This window comes from Triticum aestivum, chromosome 5D, assembly GCF_018294505.1.
Source record: "Triticum aestivum cultivar Chinese Spring chromosome 5D, IWGSC CS RefSeq v2.1, whole genome shotgun sequence".
NCBI lineage: Eukaryota > Viridiplantae > Streptophyta > Magnoliopsida > Poales > Poaceae > Triticum > Triticum aestivum.
The window spans coordinates 94,126,498-94,149,029 of record NC_057808.1 but is presented as its reverse complement, the minus strand read 5'-3'; the positions used below and the strand labels follow the sequence as shown (position 1 = coordinate 94,149,029).

Sequence of the window (22,532 nt, the reverse complement as noted above, 5' to 3'; positions counted from 1 at the left end):
GCGTCCAGCCAAAGGAGCGCGCAAATGGGATCCAATGCTCTTCAAGGTGACGCCCCAAAAAGGAAGCGACGATGTCGGCGCCGTCGCCTGACCCGACTGGGCCTTAAGCTTTCACCTGAAGAGCTGGAATCGAGGGTGTGTAGGGGATGGACTCCATGACGACGCCTCCAAGAAGTTGACACGACGGCCGACACCGTCAGCCGATAAGAACCCGACAATTTTTCGCCCGAAGCATCGCCCAACACCACACCCTCATGCATTGTACCTCCGCTGACCCACACACCTTCCACGAAGCCCTCGCGCCATGACCAAGTAGAAGCCACCACCACACCATGCAACCACCACTGATCTCACCGACCGGAGACCAGAATAGGATAAACAGCACAACCCGACGACGTCTTCTAGAAGAGCGCGGCACCTGAGGGCGTCGCCATCTCTGGCCTCGGCCAGCATCCCGAGGCAAAGCTTCCACCCGGCGCTGCCACACTGCCCGCCAGAGTCCAAGCCCTGTCGAACCACCAAGCAGCCTCTTACCGCAACCTCAGCTGCCGTCGAGGGTGGGGAGGGGGGAGGGGGATTCGGGGCACCCCGTGGCTGCTCACCGAGCAGCAGAGGAGCGAGGGGAAATATCTTGCTTGGACCAATTATCAATCCCAGCTTTGGTCAAGTAAACTGCTCTGTTCTGAAAAATATCCACGTGCATGGATCAATTATCAATCCAAGCTCTGGTCAAGTAAACCGCTGTCATCTCTGAAAAATACGCCAGGCAAGTTTAGGGTTAAGGTTAAGCAGAATTAATATGTATAGTGTGCCACTTTGAGGAATTAGGAGGTCAAGGTTTGATTTCTACGGACCCATGAGCTCAAGCTTTTTTTCAGACTTCACTCGAATCTATGTCCAAGAAAATATCCAGTGCTACCGAAAGTCATATGATCCCGTGCTCCCGTAAGCTTGGGTCATGAACATCAATGAACTGCTTCTGTGTGTGACCACACAACTCTGAAGGATGTTTTCTGCAATTTTCCATGGACTTCATCTATGTTCCTTGGATCAAAGATCAAACGGTCAAGGCTCCCTGGGAGCACAGGGGCATGTAAATCTCAGTATAGCACTGGATATGCACTCCGATGCTACCCACATGATCCACCATTTGCACACCCGCCCGCTGCTTTCCTTCCCCCACCCCACACCACACGCATGCCGCACAGGAACACACGCATGGACAGTAGGTAGACCATAGATGCAAGGAGAGAAGGGTTATCGAGCCGCAAAAAAAAAAAAAGCATACACACTCTGCGGTAGTTCATCCCGCGGCTCTGTTCTCCCTTTTTTTCCTATGATGATTGGTTAGGAACAAAACTGGAGACAGGCAAATCCAAACTTCCAAAACTTTCCCACCGGGAAACCACCCAAATCAGTGTTCCTCTCCAAGCTTGCAAAAGGATGCAAGTATGAACCATCTCCAACTCTACTCTTCTTCTTCGTCATCTTCATCTTCCTCTTCAGCTTCCTTGAGCCACTGCCAAGGAAATGACAAATTATTACTAATAGTATACTTCAGACAATTCATATCATAATGTTTGAGTTTTCATCGTGCCAACCAAACACATCCTACAAGCCCTGCCATCATACCACGAGTTATCAAAAATACAATCAGCTAAACTTGTGTCAATATAGGACTAGATATTAAATAGTCAAGTGTAAATCATTCCCTAAGACAAAAAGATTTAGGACCAGGGAAAGCAACTACAGAAATAAAAACAAGCCATGAGAAACTGGCAAAATAAATCTCACGCAAAATGAGAAGGCACAACTCGACCAAGTGCAGCACATATACCTGAATAAAAACATCAGACTGTTTAACGAAAACTTTATCCGGCTCGTCGGCATTTTCCTTTTCTTCCGCCCATCTCAAAATTGCAACTTCACTAACTATCTCCTTATCATATAGGTAAGGCAAGATCTGCATTCAACAGCAGAGTATCAGAACCAATCAAAACAGGACTTCATCAATTCAAAAATAGAGTACACACCACCCAGTAGTGCAAACAAGACTATGTATATCCATAAAAATAACCTGTCTGTAACTGAATAGCTCTTTACCTTTGAAAACAGTGGAGAAAATTCTTTTGTTATCTCTTGACACATTTCCTCGAACTTCAATAGTATTTCCATCTGCGTCACCATCACGGAATGATTCATTTACCTCATGTTAAATATCAAAGGACAAAAACACCGCAAAATAACACAGGAACTTCCATGAAAAAAGAGAAATCCGGTCTGAGGCTCAGAGTGCATGTTTCTTTCGTGAATATCCATGAGGAAATCCTGTTTTCAAACTGGACCTAAAACTTAACAATCATAGTAGAGGCCTTCCAACAGTCTGTCATGCAACAACACAACAACTTGAACTCGAATCACCACAACCACCATACTACATGGAGAACATACCCATTGTGTAGATCAATATCTCACCAGGTCAACTTATATGATAACCTCAGTTATAATTTGTAGTCTCAAAATAGCTAATAAAGAAACCCACAGACTCAAATATTGAAGAAAACTGACATGATTAAACCTGACAATGAACACACTGGACACAATAACATTTTAAAATCATTAAACCTGACAGTACTTCTGCAGAACCAAGTTCAATTTTTCAGGCATATGCTACTCATGCAGATTTCAAGGGATTTATCCAGTATATCGTCAAGCCATACCTCCTCATCAACTGTCTTGGTGTAATTGCGTAGAAGATCCTTCCACTTGGTAAGTGCGTCCGCAGTTGACTTTAGAAGACTATCTATATAAATAGGGGGGAAGCAAGGCAAATAAGCTTTGCATCCCATATCAAATCTAACAGCTATAAGTATACCATATCAAAAAATGCATGACCCCAAAGTTCCATAGTAAGAATGAAACTGTCATGTTTGGAATAAAGGAATGTAATGTTTAATGCAAAATCCTATGAACATCCTGCATAACCAAATATCCAAGCTTTCTGGTAAAAACAAAAAACAAATATCCAAGCTAAGCTCCTCCGTAAACTGGTTCATTTCTGTTACGATTAAACACCCAAATATCTTAGCGAATGATCAAATAGTTATTCCAATTTTAAGTCCACCATGGTTCACAAAACTACAAAGTGCCTAGAAATCATACCATTGGTAGATTGTGCAGCGACTAATGCAGCCCTCATTATCGAATAGAAAACTGCTCCAGCACAATCTGCATGTTGAAGGCTATAAGACAACCTGAAAAATAAACACAAAATTGCAAACAACGCAATCAGCATGATGACTATATTACTATAATAACAAGATAGACAAAACTACACAATGGGCATGCTCCATCGATGATCTGAAGGTTGAATAGACAAAACAATTATATTAAAATAGCTGCACCTATTGATGTAACTTTGACTAGGCAGCTCGAAAAGCATCTGAGTTCTGAACGGAAATCAAAGAGACTAGTTTATTATGGCCAAGCCATCAAATTGGAACAAGACACAGCAACAACTTTCATACTCTATAGTCTATACAAGCAAAACTAGTGCTTGGGAAACAGAGTGTTAGTCTAAATTCACATGCTTAATGAACATCGGCAGTGCGAAACAGTTTGCAGTTTTAGAATTTAGATGGTGTGTGAAGCATTGCTGCAATATTCCTGCAGAATAAATAATGTGGAATATGACTTCTTGTTTATTCAATGTTCCATATGAAAAGAAGTGATTGTATCTTATAGCGATATGTATATTCTAATTATTTTCCATAAAATAAAATATCTTCTGCAAAAAAATGCCTCAAAAAGAAAATGAAAACTACAGCATGTTACCCGTAAATAAAATGTTGTCCAGGATAAACCATACTCAAAGGATGACTGACATGTTATAGTTGTATACATTTAGACAGTCACACATACATCAGTGGGAAAGAAACGAGCTTACACCTGAGCGCGTTGATTTCTAGTATCAAATTATCTTGATGAACCCCATCAACTGCCCGTTGGAAAGTCTCTTCGACCTACGTAGGGTAAACCAATCAGCAAACTGAAAAATAAATAAGAGTATGAGAATCCCAATTATATGCTACTAACCTCTTTCTCAAACTTAGTATAATCATCATCCTCAATCACACCAATCTCAGAATCATTGTCACGGTCTGCTTCAGATGGACGGTTGTTCAAGTCTTCTTCTGATCCAACATCACCGTCAACAGAAACAGCATGCTGCAACTCTTGAAGTTTTTCTTTAGGAATTGGAGCAATTGATTGTCTCCACTCCTCCAGAATTCCAGTATCACCACTTGCCCATATGTAACCAAGGACACCAGAGGTACAAGTCTAAGCAATATCAAAGACAGCAACCACAATGATTATAAGATCAAGACATGACAAATGTATCACCAGGGTGCCTGCAGATAATCCCGACAACTAACACAGTAATGGTAAGCACGCATTGCAAAAATCACTGTGCCATCTAAGAATAGAAGAATACCTCAGATGCCCCTAACTCATCATCCTCGGATACGATGGTAGGGTGGTCGGCATTACCCCTCGTGCTGGAAAAGGCTGAAATACAGAAATCCAGTTTGCTAAGTACAACATGAGTGATACAGGTCCAAATAACCATAAGAGCAAATTGGAAAGGCATGTATGAACAACAATGGAAATTTTACGGTATGCAGGCTCACGTGCACTATCTGTAACTCCAGAATTGGTGTCAGCATACTCAAGTTCCTCATCACTATCTTCATTTGAAGGCTTGTCAAGTAGTGACACTTTTGAATAGGCAGGAACAACAACATTCTTTCCAACTTTAATCTGACAAATAAGAATTTCATCAATATTAGCAAGGCTGCTGGATAGAAAATTATAACTGGTTTACAATCTGTTCCTAGAAAAAAAATGGGTAGCATAAAAACGTAATATATAGCAACATACCTTAAACGATAATATGCAGCCAGGCTCAACAATTGCCCCTGCCCTTAGATGCACATCATCACAGACTAAGGAGTTACTCACTTTGCATCCATCTTCAATTATGACATTATCCCATATATAGGAACCGTGAATGAGAACGTTTTTCCCAATACTGCAACCTTCCCCAATTACCGAATTCAATATCTTGCACTGCTCTCCAATACTTGTTGCATTGCCAATAACAGAATTCGCACCAATTTGTGCAGAATGCGACAATGTTACATCTAGAGAAGACGTGATTCATGTGAAAAGTTCATATGGAAAGGTGATGTTATATAATTTACAGGAACAGAAGATGCTTCCTAAATGACAAGTCAAAATCATGCCCAAAAAACCAGTGTTTAAAACAGCCGATGTACCTTGACAAAGCATTTTAATAATATTATCAACTAATATCTGAGACCATTTCTTCATTCCAAATCAAGCATATTAAGTTGACAAATTCATCTAGATTTTGACGAATGAATCAAGGAATGATATCAAACAAGGTACAGAAATAGATCTTTGCTGAATTCTCTTTTCAGTATGCAACTACGCATACCTGATGCCTTGTAAATTCCTTGGCGGTGAAGTTTCATTTCATGGCAGTTACCAAAGGATAACACATCAGGCACCATAGGGTATGTCCATCTTTGTATTATATCTTTGCTCACAGCATCATAACTCCTGAAATTATCTATTCTTGCAGCATAGCTGGAGTGTATTTCATGAGTATAGATTTTGTATCCCATAATCTGAAAGGATTGGCAGGCCGTTTGATTGTTACAGAAGAGACATGATAGCAGAGATGGCACTCATGATACTGCACTAAACTCTAAAGGCAAGCATCATGTTCTCTTGTATTAAATAGGTCCAGTGGTAGTGAATGGACTTACATCGTCAACAAGTAAACCCTTCACAAAATGACGCCGGAGATGTTGATAGTCAAAGTTATCGGTAAAAAGACTAAGGACGTCTGGCGAGCAGATATCAATATAGCAATCCTGTCAGAAAAAAGAGGGAGATGAAGATCAATAAAACAAGAAAGATTTGCAAGCAATAGAAAATACATATGCATGGTCTCAGTAACATAGCAAAAATGATCTTAGAGAAGAACATATATCCATTATTTAATCAACAAGTTTGAAAGCAGACCTCCATGTTATTATGCAGCTGGAGAGTAGGATTATTGGCCAGTATATCCTTATCAATTGTCACGCACAGGTGTGAGCTATCTGCCCTATCCTCATAATAAAGTAGCTCCTTTGTCTCAGATGCTAGCGCCATAACAATTTCATCAGTGCCCAAACGTGTCTGGTGCATCAGGATTGAAGGTTTTGAATGCTTTATAATCATAGTCATAACAGCAAGTGGGTCTTTTTTCCTTCTGTCCTTGTGTTCCTGGAGAACCTCTTTTAAGCTCATGTTGCTGATTGTGTCACCGCTGATGAGAACGAAGTCACCATTTATCTACACAAAAGGAAACAATTGAAAGTATAAATGAAATGGCAGACACACTGTGTTAGTATGTGAACATATGAGGACAGGACAAGCAAGTAAGACTGCATTACATATGTGTTACAACAATTGAGGCACAAGCTACAGCTAGTTGGACAAAAAAAAAATGCATGCTCAGTTTCACTTAACGACCGATAGATGTCTCCAGGATATTGAAGATATCTGCCATGTACGTGATTTGGATCTTACTATCCTTTTCTACATTGATGCTGAGACTAGGTTCATGCATTCTAGAGTTCTCTTTGTCTATCTCATTTTGTGTTTTGTCTTCCCGTGTTTGTATTCAGAACATGCTATGTGTGTCGTCAGTTGTGTGATACAGTATTTGTCAACCCTATATGAAGAATCTCACTGGAATTTTTAACCGATTGATACTTAGTAGTTTGTACGACATACTATTACTAAGTAGGCACAGCAATCACAGAGCTAAGCACTGCAAAAGTATCTAAACTGAGCAGAACTAATGCTTTCAGTATGATGTTATAGTTAAAACCTTGAACATCTTTTTTGGGTAGTAGCTATTTGACAGGAAAGCCAATATTAGGTTTGGCTCTGACTAGAAAATGATAGTGTCATGTTTTTCATCACAATCTCTAGCTGGTTGCAATTGTCTCCCAAGTCCACAGTATAGAGGGAACCAGTACCTAATTGGACGACGTTTGAGTGAACTGGAATGACATAAAGTGATAAGATTTTAATTTATTTTCCTTCGTTGAATGAACTGGAATGACACTACAAAAATCTCCCCAGGCTTCAGTTTCACATAGGTTCACTAATTCACTATAAGTTCTAGTCAACGATAAAGTGTTAAGCAGTAACAGCAACAGATACTACAACTAATACTGCAGTCATGCACAATCCACAGTAAGGGTACGGGTCAGAAACTCACAAGGCCACGGCCGTACATGACGCGGAGAGCGTCGCCTGCGCTGATCGCATCATGCGACTCGACGGCCATGACGGCCATCTCCCAGGCCGCGGGCTTCCCAGTCCAGCCCGCCTCCTCCAGGTGCTCCTTGACCTGCTGCGCGTGCGCACAGCAGAAGACGAAGACCTCCTCAACGCCCTCGGTCTCCAACCAGGACAGCGTGTAGTCGATCATGGGCACGTTCACCAGCGGCAGCAGCACCTGCGGGGACAGCACAATTCAGGTGCCAAGGGTGCACGCGAGAGCGGACAGGGGGCGGCGGTATGGTTTTGGGGAGGCACGCGGTACCTTGGGGCGCTCGAGGGTGATGGGCCGGAACTTGAGCGTGAAGCTGTCGGCGAGGAGGACGGCCTGGAGGGGCGAGCGCGAGAGCTCATCAGCGTCTTCTCGGGCGGCGGCTCCGCCGCGCGACTTCTTCTGAGACATGGCTGCGGCGGCGGCGGGGAGGGGCGCGAGCTCTCCTTCTTTTCCTTTCTTCTCCGATTTTTCTGTGTACGGGGAGCACGGCCGTCGGAGTCGGGGCGTTAGAGAAGGACCTCGGCCTGAGGCGGAAGAAGAGGAGCTCGTCCCGGTGCCGCCAGAGCTCGGGCGGAGTGAGGCGTGGCGGCCAGCTTGTCGCGGCGGCCAGGCGGCGCGAAACGCGGGCTGCTCCTGGCGGCGCTAGGGTTACAGAATGGTGAACGGGCAGAGATGACATAGCGCTGCGAACCGGTACGCTCTTCGTCTCACCCGGCGGTGAGCCGGTGACAGAAAACCAGTAATTTTCCCCACCTCCTCACAAAAACTGTTCGGACCAGTCCAACATCCGAAATCCCATGAATCTCCTCCAAGTTTATGTCGGACTATCTACCCAGCTTCATAGGCCACTCCAATTCGAACATTCACAACTGTTGAAAATCCGGATCGTTTATTAGAGCATCTTATAATCAAAGTTGCCAAATCCGAACCTCTATACGTCCACCGACGCGTTCGCGGATAATGACCGAGCAAGCATTAAAAGTCCGCCTCCACAACTGCCTCTACCAAACCAAATCCTCAAATTTATACTAGTCTCATACAATGTTAAGTTGCGTACGTAGTTTTTTTTTTTGCGGAAGAAGTTGCATACGTAGTTAAACATACATGTCATCAAACAATCAAAAATTTACATGTTCTACTAACTACAAATGAAACCGTAATGAAAGAAGTTCATCCACGGCCGCCCTTACCCTTGTTGTCTCTTTGCGGGAATAGCGGTCGAAGACGCAAAAACAGATCGAGGCGGATTTGCTCACAACCGAAGATGTTTGATCCGTCCTCGTCCTTCTCCTTCTCCTCCTTGGGGGGGGGGGGCAATCCGGGCATGGCATGGACTGCCCTGGTTTGGTGTTTTGCCATGGCACAAAGGGCAGTTCGGGCATGGCATGGGCTGCCCTGGTTTGGTCTTTTGCCATGGCACAAAGCGCCCTCCTTTGCCACTTCACGGCAGTTCGGCACGAGGGCTTCGTCGTCCCTGTCCACGGTGGCGCACGATTCTGCTGGCTCCACCTCGAGGGTTGCCGCGCCATCTGACCCGGCGTCATGCGCAAGAAGAAGCCCAAGAAGGATATTTACACCAGAGTAGAGGACCAAATAGTTGGCGAAGAGGATTGGCCGGCGGAAGGTCGAGGCAGACAAAAAAGAAGCCGTCGCCGCACAACAGGAGGTCGTTGTTGTGGACAATGAGGCCCTCGTCGCCAAGGCCACGCACCAGGCCTCCTCCTGCTAGGGTTGCATCGTAGGGAGCAGGACATTCTTGCCTCCGCCATGGCCGCGACGAGCATGGGCTCGTCGGCTGCCTGCCCACCACGTCCAGAGTCGCCAAGTACCTCCACCATGCCGCAGACACACGGCTTTCCCCCAACATGACCCAGCCGCGTCCCGCTTCTCCACCTCACCTCAGGACTGCTCACCGAAAGTGATTGTGATCGCGCCAACCACTCATGTGGTCGTGTCCATCGACCTCAACGCCACACCTGTGGCTGATGGGTCATATACCAGGGCGCAAAGGGAAGCGACCATGGGAGATTCCTACTGGCAACCTTCCTGATGCCCGCAACGATACGCCGGCCCCGACATCCATGCATGAAGACCCGTCCTACTACAGCGATTCCATGGAGGACATCATTTAGGAGGGCGGCCAAGCGTACGATGCCGATGAGACCCAAAGCCAAGACGGCCGCGACCACTTCACGCGAAGTCAAGAGGGCATGGACGGCCATGACAACCAAGACGACATCGATAACCAAGGCGACCGATGGCAAGAAGACACATACGGCCAAGAGGAAGAAGACAATGTGGACATCGAGGGGAAGCCTTTTATGCAGATGAGCTCACTACCCAAGACAATGCACAAAAGAGGAGGCAGCAAAGCATTCCGACGGAAGTATACACAAAAGGATAAGGATAAGTTGATTTGCAAAGGTTGGAAGGAAATTGGACAAGATCCCAAGATTGGCGCCGAGCAAAAAGGATCCCAAGTCATTTGCCCAAAGTTTAGGGAGCAATATGCCGCCCAAAAAAGAAGAATGGAGGGCCGGCGTCCATCGTTGAGCATGGTGAAGGAGAGAATCGGCCGAGGGGGAAGATCAACTCCAAGTTGGATGACAAACGTGATGCGGCGACATTCGCCTTGCAAGAAAGTTTGCAAAGGGTTCATGACCCAAAAGGAAGCAAGAGAGAAGAGGAAGCGCCAAGAGAGAAGAGAAGCAAATGAAGGCCTACATCAAGATACAAAAGAAGAAACTCGAGATCGAAGAGAACGTCCAAAAGAGGAAAGTCGAGATCGAAGAGAACGTCCAAAAACAGAGAGCTTGATATCGAGGAGAGTCCAAAAGCAGAAGCTTGAGATCGAGGAGAGCATTGCAAACACAAAAGCAAAGGATGTGAGGCTCAAGCTAATGACGAAGGGAGTGGAGATCATGACGGTAGACTTGAGCAAGATGTCCTAAAGAGAAGCGTTTGGTTCGAGAAGAGGCAAAAAGAGATGCTCAAGCTAGATGGTTGAATTATGGCCGAAAGCGCCATCATTTTTGTATGCCGGCATGAACTAATGATCGCTGGCATGAACTATGGATACTTACCCTAAATTTAGATTTAATTTTGTAGCAAAAATTCGGCTGCGTGAAAAAAATACGTCGGCTGGTTGAGCGCACCGACCCGATTTAAACGGACGAAGCTATACAATGCACCTTCAGCTGATCCAAAAGAATGAAAAACACAAAAACTTCATCCGTTTGCATCGGCGCGTCGGAGTTACCCTTCTCCCCTGTGCACGTACTGTGTTTGTTTCCCACCTCCAACGCCACGTGCTAACATCCACGCTTCTCCCTCCACACCTCCTCTCTCTCTCCCCCCAACGCGTCAGCGGCAACCTCCCTCTCCTCGCTCACGGATCATTCCACCGGCACATCCGTACCACACGCAGCCGTTCTGTTCGTCGGTTTGGCGGCGAGCGGCGGAAGCACGAGGTACCTACCTAGTATATACAGAAGCAATCTCTCCTTTCCTGCCCTCCTCTGCATTGGTCTCCGGCCGTCCATGCGTTTTCGCTAGCTGCCTCCCCGACCCGACAGATCGAGCATCGCATCTCTGAAGTCCTTGCAATCAAGCTAGAACCGGTAGCAGGACGTCGGCCAGCAGGTAAGGCTTTTATTCGGAGATTCCACCAATTCCCGCGCTGCGATCTCGTGGTGGAGTGGACGATCCAATCTAGCTTGTTTCTGCTTGAAAGTTTCCCATCAAGAAACGGCGGGGGCGCATGACGCTCTACAGTTTTTTTCTTTCTTTCTTTCTTTTCTTCCAGTGTTGATGCCCCTCTGTATATCATCGGGATATGGCTCTGTTTAATTGCGTCTCATTTCGTTGATTCTTTGGAGGAACCTGTTTAATCTTTAACCTGTGCTACTAATGCTGTACTCTTTTGTGATGTCAAGTCAACTACGCTAGCACATCCATCTCTCTGAGACTACTAGATTAAATTAGTATTAGTAACAAGAATATGCACTTACTGTAAATTATTCATTAAAGAATCGGATTGGAACCATTCTACATGTCCCTGTAGTACTAACTAATGCTGTATTAAACATTGATTTAACACTTATGTCAACCAGGCTGCGCCAGTAACTATCAATAGCTGGTAGATTGGGAATGGGTAATCATTGATTAGTTCTGTGTATCTAAAGAAACTGATTGCAGCAAACCCAAAAGACGGAAGAATTCGAAGGGGACTAAGTAGGGCTTTGCTTGATTGGCTAAGATTATAGTACTAATTGGAAGGTTGCCTGGCAAAAGTACTAATTATAATGTAGGAAGGATTGATACAAATAGGTGTTATAACATGTTTGTGGAGTTATAATATGGAAATGCTTTTATGTTAAGACTTTAATAAGATAGATGAAGTATCGAATTAGTTGGGTTTGGTGAGAATTGGTTGAACTGGAGGGAGAATGGGGGATCCATCCATGCATACTCTTGGAATAAGTTCTTTACTAATAGGTGATGCAGATCTTGACCAAGTGTCAGAAACAAATAGGACAGAGATGGCTAAAAAAGTTGGTGTGGAATGTGGTCTTCACTTTTGACCTTGAGAAGTATTGCACTGCTTAATTCACTGGATTCACCGTTTCTGTAATTTATTAACCACGCCGAGTGAATTTTTCATGTGCTCACACATGTGTCTGCAATTGCAGCATCCTTGCTTCTAAATGGCCGAGGAGGTGATCAAAGAGGCTATCACTTCAACAACTCCTGCATTAGCTGAGTCGAAGAGAGAAGATCTCCGGATAAATACCACTGAAATCATAGATGGCAACAGTGTGCCGCCCTACCTGAGGAGGAAAGAGAAGCCAGTTCCACATTACCAGAGAGCATCCACTGGCTCATGCCATGACAAATGCAAACTTGGTATTCATCATTCTTCCGAGTCTAAGAAATACTCGCCTGTTCGTGCCTGGCGTCAGGACCGCGCGAACGCCAGGAATGGAACACACGACCTGGCTCAGGCTGTAGCCATCCCACAAGGAGACAAAGCAAGAAACAAGAGTCAGACGCTGAAGATTTCTCGTGTAAAAGATGGCGCTGCTCCTGGTAAGCCTGAATTTACCAAGCAGAAGCCACCACTGAAAGGAGTACCTGGTCGTCTTGAAAGCTCTCCATGTGTAGAGTTAATATCAGATGAAGTACCTGGAACTGTTGTGGCTGGAAACCAGCCAGATTGTGCGAAGTGCCTCATCATCTCACTTGATGACTTGTCGAGCTGTGGAGATGGACAATTGTCAGAGGGAGCTGTAAGCATTGAGCTGGATATGCCGTTGGCCATCCAGGACAGGGATGAGTCCGACGATCATAGTACGGATCATTCTGCAAATGACTCTGTAAGTTCAGAGAACATGAGTAAGCAGACTGTGATGGCATCAGAGAACCACAAACAAGATAGGGACGTGACTAAACCACAGAGCTTCTCCCAGGAGTCTGTGAAACCAAACAGGAAAGCAAGGTCGACTATAACCAGAAACACCATGTCAAAGCACAAGAGCGAAATAACATCACATGAGAAGGCTGCAGGTACATCAGCTGGAAGCGGCGATGGACCAAGGACAACGGCGAAAAAGGCAGATCCTAGCGTTCCTAACAAGTTCAACAAGGAGAGGAAACTCAACTCCACTGTCACATCAACTCTTCCAAGGGTGAAGAAAATCAAAGCACCATCACCAGCTAGCACGATGGATTCATCTGCCAAACCTGCTACAAATAAGCATGCTCCATCTCCATCACCTCCTTCAGGGAAGCAAACTGAAAGAAAGATTACACTGAATAATGTTGCCAAGAATGCTCAACTTTGGCAAAACAAGGGAGAAGAAAAGGTTACATTGAGTCCACTGAAGCTGTCTCGTTCTACAGTGAGAGCAGTCAGGAAAGAAACTTCTGATTCCCCAGTGAAGAGTAAGAAGTTTTATGGGATAGAAAGTTTTTCTGGGTGCAAGGATAAAATATCGAAGACAGCTTCGCCAAAAATACGAAAACCAGACGTTAACAACAAAGAGAGACAATCTCGCAAAGGTACATCTTATCTTTACCTTCTGAATCATAAACATATAATTGCACCTTAGGTCACAAATTTCCTAATTCTTATATACAGTATTAATGTATTATGAATTTCACATGGCAATTAATAATGCCAATATGCAACTTGTATGGCATGATTGATTATAGCGCTGCCTTAAATTGATCATGCCATCCTAGTTTAGCCTACAAAAACGTCTTGTATTTTGGAACGGAGGTAGTAACATCTAACATGGCAATGTATGGACAAGTTTCTATGAAATATTTTTTTTTTGAAAGATCCAGCCATAGCTGGCATTGATTTCATTAGCAGAGAGAGAGCGGGAACAAGTTTGATCAAGTGATCAGTGGGGTGAGATAGAAAAGGTACAGTTGGCCAGCCTAGTGGCTATGCTGGCACTGATGGAATGGGGATATCTCTCACGGCACATCCCCGAAGGGGTGCTCTATGCAGGCTGCTCCTGCGATTCTCCATTGTTCCATGTCACGGCGACACGCTTCGATGATGGAGCGAGAGCACGGCGTCTTACCACGGAAGGTGCATGCGTTACGCTCAAGCCATATGTGCCAGGCAATGAGCGCAAGAATGGATCTGGTGCGCTTCCTGTCTGTTGGCCTTGCCGCATCCGTGATCAATCTCACTCTTTCCGTCGTCGTCGTTCCGGAGCTCCAGGTAGCGTGTGCCAGAGAGTGGCAGCCCCGCCAAGACGCCGCCATTGTCCAAGCCTGGATGGCAATCGGGCAGTCCCAGAACAGGTGGGAGGAGGACTCCAAATTTCGCAAGCAGAGTTGGCAGAAGTAGCTATTCTCCCAGCCACGCCGCTGCAGGCGATCGTTGCACCACAGTCTGTCCAGGTGGAGCATCCAGAGGAACATCTTGAGCTTCCCAGGTGCCCAGATTCGCCAGACGTCCTTGGAGGGGAAGGGTGCCATTGGCTCCTGGAATTGTGCCGCGTAGGCGGAGCGGGCGGAGTAGTGCCCGGAGGTGCCAGCAGTCCAGCGGATTGTGTCGCTGAGATCATTGTTGATGATGATGCCAGCTCTCCGAATTGCCCTTGCAAGCTGGAGCACAAATGGCGCGATGCTGCTGGTTTCCCCGTGGCGGAGATCAAGGATCCACCGCCCGTCGAGCAGCGCGTCCCGGACGGACCTGTTCTTGCGGATGGAGCGGGCGAACAGGGTAGGGTAGTCCAGCCGGAGTGGCCTGCCGCCTAGCCAGGGACTTGACCAGAAAGACGCCGTCTTGCCATCCCCGATGGTGACCGCCGTGTTGGCAGCGAACAGGGCTCGATCCTGCAGGTTGCATGGTGTGCCCGTGCCGACCCATGGCCGCTCTGGATGGGTCCAGGAGAGCCAGAGCCAGCGCAGACGGAGGGCGCGCGCGAATTTGTCCAGATCATGGATACCGAGGCCTCCGTGGGGTTCCGGCGTGGTGACCGCGCTCCATGCGACCTTGCACTTTCCTCCGGTTGCTGCTTCGTCTTGTGCCCAGAGGAAACGACGTCTGGCTTTATCTACCTCCTTGAAGAACTTCCTTGGTGCTCTCAGCACCGTGAGGGCGAACGTCGGCATAGCGGAGAGGACACAGCGGACGAGCACCCTTCGGCCGGCGATATGCATGAGTCTGCCCTTCCAGCCGGCGAGGCGCGCACGAATCCTATCTAGGATGAACTGCAGGTGGACTAAACGAACCCTACTGGTGGTGATTGGGAGGCCTAGGTACGTGATGGGTAGTGACGCCACGATGCCGCCAAAGTTGTGCAAGATGGAACCGAGGTCGAGGTCGCCGCAGCTAATCGGCACAGCCGAGGACTTGGCCAGGTTGACGTGCAGGCCCGTGGCCTCGCCGAAGAGGTGCAGAATGCTGAGCAGGGCATCTACCTCCGTCCTTGCGGGGTTGATGAAGATCACAGCGTCGTCGACATACAGGCTAGTACGCATGCGCACGGCCGTATCAGGCAGAGGAGAGAGCTGGCCTGCCATGGTTGCCGCTTCTAGAAGACGATGCAGGGGATCGATGCAGAGGATGAAGAGCAGCGGCGAGAGCGGATCCCCTTGGCGCAGCCCACGACGATGGATGATGGAGGCGCCCGGAGAGCCATTCAGGAGGCAAGACGACGAGGATGTAGAGAGCAGAAGTGCAATCCAGTCTCGCCATCGAGCAGGGAAGCCCATTCTTTGGAGAAGCTCAAACATGTATTCCCAAGAGATGCTGTCAAATGCCTTGGCTATGTCTAATTTCAGAAGCAGGGCAGGTGTTTTGCGCCGATGCAGGGCTCTGACGGCGTTTTGGACATAAAGGAAGCTGTCATGGATGCACTTAGTGCGCTGAAAAGCAGTTTGGGCAGGCGAGATCAGAGTGCTGATGACAGGGGCCAGCCTCATGGATAGGACCTTGGCGATGAGCTTTGCGATGGAGTGAATCAGGCTGATGGGTCTGTAATCAGCCATACTTGTTGCCCCGTCCTTCTTCGGCAGCAGCACAATCATGGCAGAGTTCAGGGCCGCAAAATCTCCCCCAGCCAAGTTGTAGAAATGGTGGAAAACAGCCATGATGTCGTGCTTGATTAGGCTCCAGCATGATTTGTAGAATGCGCCCGAGAAGCCGTCAGGTCCAGGTGCCTTCTCAGAGGGGGATGCCTTGATCGCCTCCCAAACTTCAGCTTCTGTGAACGGGTTGTCGATTCCAACACTTCCAACCGAAAGCAGCAGGATGGAGTCCCAGTTGATCGAGCAGGAGCGTGGCCGCCTTGTGCCGAGCAACTGAAGGAAGTGATCGTGAGCAATGGCGGCCTTGTCGCCGTGCGCAGTGGCCAGCCAGCCTCAATCTGCAGCGAGTGTATGTGGTTTTTGCGCCTCCGGGAGTTGATCTTTGCTTGGAAGAAGGCGGTCTTGGCGTCACCTGCGCGGAGCCAGGATACTCTGGACGCCTGACGCTTGCGAGCACGCTCGATCGCCGCCAGGCCGATAATCCTGAGCTTGAGCTGCTTGCGGAGGCAAAATTCAGCGGGGGACAGGCGGCGTGCCTCTTGAGCTATATCCAGCCGGAGCACAACCTCAGCGGCAAGGTGGAGCTGCACTTTGGCATCACTGAACAGGGAACGGGCCCAAATCTTGAGATCAAAAGCTGCCCGCTTCAGTTTGGTGTTTAATCGTGCGATGGGGCACGCTGACGCAACAGGCCGCTGCCAGGCCCGTTCCAGTGTCTCTCTGAAGCGCGGGAAGCGCGGCCAAAATGCTTCAAATTTGAAGGTGGCCCTCCTCGGTGGGGCAGTGGTGTCAGCCAGCACAAGCGGACAATGATCCGAGCAAGCAGTCGAAGCAGCCATGAGCATGAGGGAGGGGAAGAGGCTCTCCCATTCGACATTGCAGAAGATCTTGTCAATGCTCACCAGGGTTGGATCTTGTCGCTCATTTGACCAGGTGAAGCGCCTGTTCTTGCACTTGATCTCCTTCAGGCCAGCCGTGTCAATCGCCCTTCTAAACATGCCCATAATGCGCCGGTTCAGATTTAAGTTGCTTTTGTCCCTTGCTTCGTATATGATGTTGAAATCGCCTGCAAGCATCCATGGCTCCCCTAGCGGTGGTGCAGAATGGATCAGCTCCGCCAGGAAAGAATCCTTGAGCCCATCGTCGACCGGACCATATACCGTTGTCAGCCAGAAAGAGGATGAACACTGACCGGATCGAGAAGACACCCACAGCCTGTGTGTCGATCTGCACAGTGCTCTTGTCCCAGAGGATCGCAACACCTCTTGTTCCAACTGCCGGCAGGACCGCGCAGCCATCCAAACGGTTGCCTCCCAGCTCGCGCACGATGCTAGGCGACCACGCTTCCAGCTTTGTTTCCTGTAGGCAGAGAATTGGTGTTCTGTTAGCAGCGGCAAGTTCAGACACAGCAGCTCTCCTCGCCGGAGAGTTCAGTCCTCTGACATTCCAGGACATGAGGGAAAATTGGTTGTTATCCATTGGGCACAGGCAAATTCTCCAACAGCATCACAATTCTATTGATGATCATGCGAAACAGATACACTGCCAGCTTAACAGGGGCGTGCCAGAGGCCACCAATAGGCCCCAAGATCCTCTGGCACGAAAGCAAACCTCGACGCCTAATTCTAGCAGAACAGAGAACTAACATGGGTCCTAACTCAACCCGGCTTAATGCCAGGCGCTGCTGGAGACTAATGCTAACACTACCAGAGCATAGTAATCTATGGATGACTAACATAACTAAACTATAGCTTCAGCAGCGGCATCCGGGCCAGCCATGCCCCCGGCGATGCGCAGCGCCTCCGGGTCGAGACGGGTCAGTTTGGCGATGATGGAGATGTCGTCGTCAGTCAGTGGCTCATCGAAGCGTTTGATGAGGGCTTCGGCCGCCTTGGCCGTCATGGCCTCCTTCGGCCCCAGCAGGCCGAGCTTCTTGACCAGCAGCAGAGAGGCGCGCTGCGCAACAGGCACGCTTGAGGTGTTGCCCGCCTGCCGCGCACTCTGCCTGGTCGGCCCCGCACGGGCCCTGGGTGGTGCCGAGGTGCGTCGAGCAGGGGGTTGGCGCACGAGGGGAGCCGGGGTGTTGGTGAAGAGGCTAGGCTGCCCGTCGTTGCCGTCGTTGCCGGGGAGCTGCAGCTGTTGGACCTGCTGCGTCACTGCAGCGAGCTGAACTTCAGTGGAGAGCACCGTGGGTGTGGTGCGGCAGGCCACGGTCGAGTTCCCTGGGGCGAACTCGAGCGGGGCAGCCAGCGTTGAGGCGATCGCCTGGTCGATCTCCAGGAGGCTGCAGTCCGCTTGGACGGGCTGGACAGGTGCGCGGTCCGTCGAGTCGAAGAAGTCGGCGACAGGGTCCGAGGCCGGCGCTGCTGCGATGGGGGTGGCTGTCCGCCCGTTGGCCGCGCCCTTGGCCTGGTCCGACAGCAGCGGCAGAGGCGGGGTGGCTCTGAGGCTGTTGCCCGTGTGGCGGGTGTCCTTGCCGTGGCGCCTGCTGGTCGGCGTCCTGCTCCGCTGGCGAGCGGCGCCACAGTTGCTCCTTCGGGGCGGCTGCTCGCGGCCGCGACCCAGGAGCGTGTCCTTCCAGGAGCGCCGGCCACCCTGTGGCCCGCTGTTGTCGTCGTGGTCCCGGCGAGGCCCGAGCTGGAGCCCTCCACAGCCAGAGGGGCCGATCAACGGGGGCTGGCGCCTCCCCTGCCCCTGGCCATCCTCAATGTGCATCGACCACGTCCCCGGGTAGACCCGCGGGAACGGGCGATCATCGTCGGACCCAGAGGATGGGATGCCGCTCTGGCCCGAGTGCGAGGAGCGAGGCGTCAGCGGCGTCCAGTCTTCAACGCGGTCGACGTGGATGAGCATGACGTTGCGTCGGACGCGGGGTGGAGGGGGGACCTCACGGCTGGGCGGCGAGTAGCCCAGCATGGTCTCGACGCGGCCGGCACCACGAGCCGCGCGCCAGATGGTGTGCTTGGTGGGGATGAAGGCGACGTCGTACGCCCACACCCAGCACGCGAAGGTCCGTGTGTGGCCGCGCTCGTGCGTGCGGCTGTCGAGCCGGTCGATGATGCATTTGTTTCCGAGCACCTCCGCCGCACCGTCGACAGACCACAGGTGCATGGGCATCTTCTCGATGACGACGCGGACGTGGAGGAGGAAGTCTTCATGGTCGGCGTGGATGTCCTCGTGCCACGGCTTGATGGTGAAGGCGATGCCGTCGACGTTGATGGAGCCCAAGCGGACGGCATTGTCCCGGTGCGCCGGCAGCTCGAAATGGACGAGGAAGTCCTCCGGGTCGTGGCTGGTCACCCGCAGCAGGTGCGCCGGAGTGCGGAGAGCGGCGTCGAAGGCGTGGCCGACGGACATGGGGCTCGCCGCGTGCCGCTCAGCCGTGGAGATGAGGAGGACGGCGTGGCGACGAAGGAGGAACATCTGGTGCTCCATCTCCGGCGACTCGATCACCACCTTGTGGCCGTCCCTTGGCCGGCGCGAGGGGTCGGTATGGCGGCAGCGGTCCATGGCCGGCGCGGGCGGAGGGGGCGTGGGAAAGCGGAGCCTCTCGCGGACGGGAGCGCGGCTAGCAGTGGGCGCCGGACCACCAGTGCGGCCGCGCCGGATTTGGGGGCAGTCCTTGGCGATGTGGCCCGGTAGCTTGCACTCAATGCAGCGTATGGGATCTCTACAATCAACGCGGCGATGCTTGGAGCTGAGGCACCGGAAGCAGAGTCCCCTGAAACGCCTTAAGAAGGCCGCGCGGGCAGCGTCCGCATTGAAGGAGGGGCGTTGGCCTCGGGGTCGCCGCGAGCGCGCAGGGAGGCATGGGCGCGCGCGGCGGCGCGGCGCGCGTTGCGGGACAGGACCGGCGTCCATCCATGGGCTTGGCTCGGAGAGGAAAGGTCGGTGCGGGGGGAGGGGCAGACCACAATGGATTTTAGGCGGAGTGGCTCCGAAAGTCGATCCCTGCTAATATCCGGCGTGGATATGGCGTCGGCGGCCCGCGAGCACTCCCCCCGGAGCAGAAGACGCGGCGGGGAGCCCGGGATGACAGCAGGAGGGCCGGGTGGCGGCAAAGGGACCGGATCCGCGGACGGACCGCCGGACGGACGCAGATCTGGGACGGAGGCGGGATGGCCCCATCCGTCGCTACCGCGCGAGCTAGAGCGTGACGAGCCGCGGGAGCGCACCGAGCGGCCGCGCCCCATGGAGCTAGGAGGGTGGCGCCGTTGGCCGAGCGGCCAGCGACGGAAGAGGGGGGGGGAAGGTGGCCGCCGCGGCCGGAGTGGCCGACGGCGCGGGGATGGGGGATGGGGAGGAGCTCTCACCAGTCAAAACCCGCTCTCGTATTGCTCGGACCCCGAAATATTTCTTTTCAAATAAACATATGCTTGGAGTTCATGGCAAGACAATGACAAGACATCATTCCCATTTTACAGAAAATGGGGCTATTGCAAGAACTGAAATTGCAGGAAGGCCAAAGATAACATCCACGCCCTCATGCATCATCATGAAGTCGCCTCGCATGCTGAGGTTTCGCCGTGGCAAGGTGCTGAAGCTTGGCAGCAACTCTGACAACAGCACTCCCAGACGAGTACAGTTCAGGCCTGCATATGCTACAGATGACGGCAACAGAAGCAAATATCCTGCCAGACGCAGAATCACCAAGAACAATGAAGCTAAAACTTCTGCTGCATCAAAAGATTCAGGTGCTTCAAGAGCTGAGGTTGTCGTCCTGAGGCATCAGGGTGCCAATGACAAAAAGAAGAGCGAGCCGCGATTATTCAACAATGTGATCAAGGAGACCGCGAGCAGGCTCGTCGAGGCGAGGACGAGCAAAGTGAAGGCCCTCGTTGGTGCTTTCGAGACAGTGATCTCGCTTCAAGGTATAAAGCAAGGCAGACCCAGCATTTCCTGACCTGAAGTTTGCCACGTGAAATTCAAGTAAATGTGGGGGTCTCTGGAGTTTCCATGTTAGAGGTTTCCAGTTGGAGTCCTTGTGCACACTCCTTTGCTTTGGGTTCACAGGCCTACAGATAAGAAAAATCACCGAATAGGAATAATTTACTGTGCTGGTATACTAAACTAAACTTTGTTTCAGTTTACCTAATTCCAAGAGAGATTTGGCAAAATTGTCTTTGAGCAATGCTTCGGTACACCCCCCTCACAAAACGTATAAAGGGTAGTACGGACTTTTCGCAAATTGTACTCACTTTTCTACATATACACTGTAGGTTCGTATAATACCCGGCGAACGGCCCTCCCACATGGGCTTTTTAGTTTTAATCATCAAAAAATGAATGTCCTCGTCTGGATTCGAACTACAGCCCTCAAGCACTACATGTGACAGCCCAAACCAGCTGGGCTAGCACATCTGAACTACCTACTAGTCCTGTTTTCTGCTTCTTGTTCTAGAGAGATAACGCCAAGAAAAAAACACAGCATCTTCACTCTTTGGTTTATGTTTCTTTTTTTTTGCACGGTTTTCGTTAGGGTTTCTAGTGTTCATGTTTTGTTCATAAAATACTAATATTTGTTTTTTTAAAATTGTACATAAATTTCAAAACAAAATCATGCCTTTCAAACTTGCTCAGAATCTCAAAACACGAACAATTTTCTTATAAAAGAAAAAAAATTAAACATGAAGATTTTTTTTGAAAAACAGTAACAAATTTGGAATTCCAGAAAAAATAGAAAAATATGGACAAAATATGAATTCTGAAAAAAATTAAATTTATGAGAAATAGAAACAATAAACAGAATAAAGGAAAAGTCAAAGAAGACAAAAAAGCAAACAAGTGAGAAGATAAAAAAGAAAAAGAAAAAACACGGTTCACAACCTCCGAGAAGGTCCCAAAACCAGAAAAAATGGCTGGGAAGCCGAGGTTCCCAAAACCGAGAAAACCTTTTTGCAAATTTCCTTAGTGAATTTTTCTTTAAAAAATTCAAATCCATGAATATTTTGTAAAAAATTGATGAACTTTTTTCAAATCCGTGAGCTCTTAGACCGGGCCCACACGCGCCCGACGGGAGCAATGTCATCGCCTAGTTAGGCCAAGGCCTAAGCGTTTTGTTTTATTTTGTATTTTTTATATCATTTCTTATTTTTGTTAATTCATTTTTCTCTTTTTTGAATACCAAAAAACATGTTTTGACTAACTTTTTAAACTAATGATTTTAAATTCTTTTTCTATAACTTTTTTATTAAATGCTTTTAAAAAACACTTATTGTTTTCAATTTTATCCCTTTGTATTTATTAGTGGGGGTCATTTCAAGGATGTCCAAAAAACACCATGTTCAACGCAGATTATTCGGTAAGGTCAGAACGGTTCGTGTGAGAGCACGTTATTTTTTAATATATTTGAAATGGCCCCAATTTCCGCTGCAAAAAGAAGAAGAAATGGACCCATTTTTCCATGGCCTTTTATGAGCAATTCAAGGCACCATGCCAAGTTGATTTGGTTTTCGACAAATTCTGCATTTTCTGGAGTTTTCTTAGTAAAAGAAGACCGATAAAATGGTCGAACATGTCGCAACTTGCATACGGTGTCGAAATTTGTTAAACCTAGC

General features: G+C 49.1%; 2 protein-coding genes across 5 annotated transcripts; one reads left to right on the top strand and one right to left on the bottom strand.

Moving 5' to 3' along the window:
* Positions 1-1,221: 1,221 nt before the first annotated feature.
* On the bottom strand, positions 1,222-8,714 carry LOC123119646 (translation initiation factor eIF-2B subunit epsilon). Of its 2 annotated transcripts, none has more exons than XM_044539508.1 (15): positions 7,694-8,714; positions 7,367-7,606; positions 6,115-6,429; positions 5,856-5,963; positions 5,522-5,714; positions 4,942-5,204; positions 4,677-4,821; positions 4,496-4,569; positions 4,096-4,341; positions 3,949-4,022; positions 3,163-3,254; positions 2,721-2,803; positions 2,104-2,175; positions 1,838-1,963; positions 1,222-1,519 (listed from the first exon to the last, which is right to left on the bottom strand). In XM_044539508.1, exons 1-15 carry the CDS (start codon positions 7,829-7,831, stop codon positions 1,469-1,471), a joined length of 2,220 nt encoding a protein of 739 aa, XP_044395443.1. In that variant the 5' UTR covers positions 7,832-8,714; the 3' UTR covers positions 1,222-1,468. The 2 variants fall into 2 exon arrangements, with proteins under 2 accessions (XP_044395443.1, XP_044395444.1); XM_044539509.1 differs by having other exon boundaries at positions 4,692-4,821; positions 7,694-8,709.
* Positions 8,715-10,757: 2,043 nt separating this feature from the next.
* Positions 10,758-21,088, top strand: LOC123119647 (uncharacterized). Of its 3 annotated transcripts, none has more exons than XM_044539510.1 (3): positions 10,758-11,065; positions 12,115-13,483; positions 20,401-21,088. In XM_044539510.1, exons 2-3 carry the CDS (start codon positions 12,130-12,132, stop codon positions 20,877-20,879), a joined length of 1,833 nt encoding a protein of 610 aa, XP_044395445.1. In that variant the 5' UTR covers positions 10,758-11,065; positions 12,115-12,129; the 3' UTR covers positions 20,880-21,088. The 3 variants fall into 3 exon arrangements, with proteins under 3 accessions (XP_044395445.1, XP_044395447.1, XP_044395446.1); XM_044539512.1 differs by having other exon boundaries at positions 10,762-10,893; XM_044539511.1 differs by lacking the exon at positions 10,758-11,065 and having other exon boundaries at positions 11,422-13,483.
* Positions 21,089-22,532: the final 1,444 nt, after the last annotated feature.